Source organism: Centroberyx affinis, unplaced genomic scaffold, assembly GCF_046629955.1.
Source record: "Centroberyx affinis isolate AG114_WGS23_722 - 3 ecotype Tasmania unplaced genomic scaffold, CSIRO-AGI_Caff_v1 ptg000409l_1, whole genome shotgun sequence".
Classification (NCBI taxonomy): Eukaryota; Metazoa; Chordata; class Actinopteri; order Beryciformes; family Berycidae; genus Centroberyx; species Centroberyx affinis.
In genome coordinates, this window is record NW_027279076.1 from 426,501 (window position 1) to 432,500 (window position 6,000).

The window sequence follows — 6,000 nt, forward strand, 5'->3', positions numbered from 1 at the left end:
ACATAAGCCTTGGTGAAATATTTTGGCAAGAACATTGATTTGTGTCAGTGTGACTGTAAAATGTGAAGTTTGACTGCTACGTTTCCCCGGAAATGGCAGAGGTTGGATTGTTCCAATCGTGGTGCGTTTAGGGTCATTGGAAAGCTCGGAATTTCTAGTTTCCAGCGATACCAAGCAAGCATGTTGTCGTAGACTGCCGAGAAAATTATCCCGGATCTTTTGATCACAAATTGCTCTTATATTTACGAAGTTTATATTTATATGACTTTATTGTTAAAATACTTCGTAATAAGACATAGTTTGGACAACATACAATTGGTTTACGGATTCTGAAAGCTGAAGACCCCATGTTTTCATTCATATCTTCTATTAATAGACCATCTTCCATCGCGATTTTTCGTAACTACGCCACGGGTCCGTCGGGCTTAACAGGATATTATTTGTAGGCTCCAAATCCTCTTATTTCACTCAATGGCCTTTGTGCCCTGGCATGTGGCCTTTGTGCTCTAAAAAATTTTGTGACACCGACGGCCAAATGGCCTTGCCCCTAAAATGACGAAATTCCAAGCCTGATATTACCACTTACCTACTGTGCAATACCATATATCACTTATCATTTAGCATTTATAATATTCATAACACTCACGCTCCTGGTGTTGTATGTTATATTGTATATTGTATTATAAATTGTATTGTAGTGTACATTGTGTAATGTACGGATTGTATTTATTGCGTATTGTAGTTCTTATATTTTGTACTGTATTGAGTAAAAACAGGACAATTACAGTTACTATATTTCAAGATATAACTTGTAAGCCTAATTCTGAGGAGAGTAGGCAACAGAAATATATGGTCAATCTGTCCTTTCATTGTCCCATACGAAAATGCTTATACAATTTCACTCATATTTCAAGTACACTCAGCAGTCACTGACTGACCCAAGGGTGGAACTACATCACTGGTGGGGGACAACATGTTTACTATTTGCTTGTTTTTAAAAATTTTTTTGATTTGATTGATCAGTGACTAGAATTAAAGTGAAAGGCAGGCTAAAGATTTGGCTTGAAGTGAAATACTTGACCTTATATCTAGCTTTGTTTCTGGTGGAGAGAAACATGTTTAATCTCTCCAACATGAAGTGTAATTTTGTTTCTTTAAATTGTCAGACATTTAAAAAATCTTACCATTTGTATACCCTGCAGAAAGCACTGTATGTGCTTACTTCATGCTTCCTTTGGCTTTATGAGGCCGATAACTTATTGTCACCAGCTTATTTACATCAGCAGCCAACATTTGAACCACAGAGGCATTTCTTCCACTTCTTATGTTTAAAGAAGATATGCATAAGGAAATGCATAACTTGAAGACCATAAGCCTTTTATTGAAATCGGCAGGCTTGAATGAAGGTTTCAGTGCAGTGGGGATCCTTAGAATTGCCATGGGCTTATGCTGTATCTTCCATGAACACAGCGACTCATTATTATGTTGCATTTAAATGATAACTGCTTGAGGAAATTCTGAATGAGGGAATGATTTGCATCCACTTATTACAACTGTACAGTACATTCATTTTGTCCAACATTTTCCAGTTTGTTTTCCGTTAATATTTTGACTGCAGGAGTCCAGGTGGAACTTCCTGTTTGCCTTCCTGGCGTTTCCTGCGCTGCTGCAGCTGTGTGTGCTGCCCTTCCTCCCCGAGAGTCCTCGCTACCTGCTGATGGAGAGGAGGGACGAGGCTGGAGCAGAGAGAGGTATTTCATACGCTGACAGAGGCACACATACACACACACACACAGACACACACATTCACGCACATTCACTCAGTTAAGCCTGTGCATACATGCTGCTGCACAAAGGTTCTTAGGTCTCAAACACACTTACGCTTACACTGTCAACTTTTTGAGAACCATTTTGGTTCTTTAAAAACCGTCAAATCCACACTTTTAGGGCTTATGAAAGGGTTATTAAAGGGGCATTAAGTAAGATTTTTACTGTTTTTTTTTTTATTTTACTGGGACTCCTGCCTCAAATGACCACAATATATCTGCGGGGGTTTGATAGGGTTGTTGATCAATACCAATGACTCAATGATTACTTTGCCAAGTGCTGAAATTTCTGGCTCTCAGAGCCCACTTTCCGGACCATACTCTGTTTTGGAAACACCCCTGAACCCTTGCATTTTCAATTGGTCAACAATGGAGTGCGGTGCTACGAGCGTGTGACCGGCATTGCAACACATTTCGTTCTCAAGCCAAAAATATCAAATGACAAAGCAGACACTGACCCTCAATATTGTTGCAATTCCTTGGTCACTGATAGAGGTTAATAAAGTCATAAATGACTTTAATGTCCCTTTTGATATTTAGCTTATTTTTAGGAAGCATGTGTAAGGTTTTCCGTTCAGTAAAGAAGAAAGAAAAACAGAGTGTAAAGAGCATAAATGTGTTCTTTGAATTCAAATGGGACTGCTGCCTCAATCTAATCATCTTGTTGAGTCATGTCAAGCATCTTGAAAAGCAGGCAGTATACAATACATCCCGCTGAGTGTTGGAACTTTGTGCCAGTAGGAGAAACGGCATGGGGTAGAGGGTTAGTTCACACTACATGTTTTACTACAAAGAAATAATGTGTGTGTGTCAGATATGCCTGGGGAGGTTTTGAGCCCCGGGTGTCTTTGATGTCTACAGCCATGCATTATATATGGGTACCCTCCGATGGTCCGGTTGCTTGTGTTCTTTGTAAAATGGAACATCCTGTGTTCGCGTTTCCTGCTGAAAGTTGTGCAAGAGTTAAAGCTTCAACTTCAATGGACTGAAGCAGCACTTTTGACAGAATGGGGCTTTTAATGTTGGAGTCATTCACATCCAAATAAGTTTGAGTTTCTGAACTAATTGAGTGTGATTTCATTAATTTTTGGCTTTTTTTTTTTAACAATTTTAACAAACAACCTGGGTGGTTTGGTTTGCTTTATCACTTAAATCTTGGTGGTTGTACCAAAAATGTTGCAAAATGCATCCAATGTACAGCATAGTAACTCTTTGAAATTGTATTGACTCTTTGAAATTGTATTGACTCTTTGAAATATGCAAGCCCTCCCCTTTCACCATATAAATATGATTAAATATGAGTCTTTGGGAAGATATAAAAGATCTCCCTTCTATTCAAGAGGGACTAGAATGAATACCAGAACGCTGATAAAAGCTGATATTGCTGAATGCCAAGTGTAGTGGCTCTGAACCCATTCTGCACTGCAGAAACTTGATGTGAGAGACAGATTAATGTCGACTGCTTGCAAATGTCTCACAAAGTCCTGTGTGACCATACGAGAAGAGACAGCAAAATGTAAGACTTGCTGGCCAAGGAGCAAACTGTATTAACACAGAGGGAAAAAACTGAAGGCTAATTTCATGACATTTAAATGACGTTAATGGAATTTCTCTGTCTTGTCCCCATGGTTCATGGTCTGCAGGACATAATGTCGTCATGGTGGCATCTGCCTGTGTGTACACATTCTTGTGAACACAAAAACTCAAGAACAATCCATGATAGAAACATCCTCACACCACAGGTTCCCCCTATAGAGTAGATGATCTGATTAGATTTTGGAGCACCTTGCTGTATAAATTTGCATATTAATGAGGAAAATGTTTTCTTGAAACTATAACTCCTTAATGCTTTAAAATACAGAGTTCATATTAATACCACCTTTGTGTGATGTGAAGACAAGTATGTTGGTATAAATGTTCTAATTAATCCATTAATTATCTTAATTAATGCCCTAATTAGCATAATTTGCATAAGAATGGCTTTTGTTTTGCTTATTGTGGTAATTTTCATTACATTTGACCAAAATCCCAGTGAACTCACTCCATGGCATACTGGTTGAAAGCCACTAATCTTGATACACTCTCAGCTCTGTTGAGGTGAAACATTGTATCAGTCTGTAACAACTGTGGCTGGGTTTTGTTTAGTTGGCTTTGTGCAGAGTGTAATATTACTGGCAATACAAGTTCAAACGTACTGCTGCTAAACATAGTAGGAAGGCGTTCTTCATGCTTTGATACTGAAATGAAAGTGTCTTTCTTCAGTAATCCTCTCTATGATAGATGCTTGCAAGGGTATCTTTTTGAAAACTTTGAGCTCTGTAGTTTATTTATCTTCAAACTTCATTGTCTAACCTTTTGGAATTCAAGGACGGTGCTTGCATTTGTCTTGATGGAGCAATTTTATTTTTAGCCCATTTTCTCTTTATCCCATTTCTCTTTGCTTATAGCTGCTCTCACCAAATAAATAATTCCAACCTTGAGTCTAACAGACAAATTGGAATCAACAAAAAATATTTTTTTCCTCTGTTTTTCAAGAGGGACAAAAGGCAGTGAGGTGAGCAGATAGATTTGCCATCAAACCTGCTTATATATCAGGCTTTATGACACTTTATGACACACGATCAGCAAAGTATCACATTAACAGTTACAACAAAAGTCTACATTATTTAATACAACTGCATGTATGGTTTTAGCATAAGGTACTTTCTCTAACATGACAGATATCAGTAAACGTTTGTGAAAGTATCCAACCATATGCTGCTTGTATTATGTTATTTGGTGAAAAAACTGTTCCTCTGTGGAGCTTCATCTTAGCGGCAGACAACTGGTGACAATGGCTGTGACTGCACAAATAACTCCCTGAAGAAGAGATGAAGGGCTGGTGAAACATCACCCTGCCCAAACTCTCCTCACACCTTCCCAAACACCGCCAGCCAACATTAGCTGGCATGAGTCTGAACAGGGCAGCAGATCCATGGTGTTGGCTTGTGCGATAGGACGGAGGTTGGGGGAATTGTTGTCAACACACACAAATCCTTAGGGGTGGTCCTGTATTGTCCTATTATCATCATACCGAGTGTCAGACAGAAACAGCATGTTCTCTCGCACCCCATCTCGTCTCTTGTCATGTCATATATCTGCAGTGGCCCTCCCTCCATTTAAAGGTTACAGAGGTTGAAGCTGAGATCGCTCGGTATACTAAAGGCTGTCAGAGCAATCGGCAAACTGCTCTTAATTCAGTGATTAACCTTGACTCTAGTTTTTCTGAATGGGTCAAATAGTGATCTCATTATTTCTGCATTGTGTTTTGGAATATACATTGTGGTATGTCTGGGTAATGTACAGCATTTCAGGTGTTCACATATTATCTATAGTCCAAAATCTATACCAAGACTTGTGACATTCCAAGGAGTGTCCGAAAAGCCTGAAGTCATAGGGTTCAGTAACACCATATATATATTTTCTTCTTGTTGCATGTGTTTTCCCTAGTTGTCAGGATGGCTGAGTGGTCCAAGGTGTCAGGTTTCTGGTCTCTGAATGGAGGTGTGGATTTGATTTCAACTTCGGACAAGCAGTTTTGATACTCATTTAGTTAGTTTCCCTATGATTCCAGACTTTTCAGACACCCTGTAATAAAGTTAAGCGTATTTTGCTGTCGCTCAATTTTTTCCGCTTTTGAATTACCATCAAATATGCAATATGTTGTTCTATTTTGTGTGCAGTGAACAGCTGTTTGGCAGAATTACTGTGCAGGAATGACGTGGCGTGAACCACCAAAACTGAATTGAAGAAAGAGCGGCTGCACGTTAACCCTCTCTCAATCCCTGTCAGATGCTCTTCAAAGGCTGACTTTTTCACACCTGTCTCACGGAAGGTTTTTGTTCCCACAATGCCCCAGCGGGAGCCCTCCTCAAACAGCTTAAGTGTGTCTGGTCTCGATAAGGCCCTTTGTTGCGCTGCATCCTTCCTCCTTGGGGCACTGCGAGGGCTCGGGTCCCAACATGGTGCAGTGGAGCCCCGCTGTCATCTCGCAGGGAAAACAAAATAGGCTGCCTCTGTGGTGACAATGTCACTGTTACACAGCCCACCATGGGCTCATAAACATCAATATCATGTCACGCCACTGACTTTGACAGCCACGGTGTGATGTTGGATAAGAGCAGCTTTTCATATT

The 6,000-nt window shown here is 39.8% G+C and overlaps 1 protein-coding gene across 1 annotated transcript in view; it reads left to right on the forward strand.

Annotated features, from left to right (window-relative positions):
* slc2a9l2 (solute carrier family 2 member 9, like 2) overlaps nt 1-6,000 on the forward strand; it is a 96,718-nt gene that overhangs the window by 39,940 nt on the left and 50,778 nt on the right. The window contains exon 6 of the mRNA XM_071516561.1: nt 1,619-1,751. Within this exon, the coding sequence (XP_071372662.1) occupies nt 1,619-1,751 (133 nt within the window). The remainder of the gene's footprint in view (nt 1-1,618; nt 1,752-6,000) is intronic.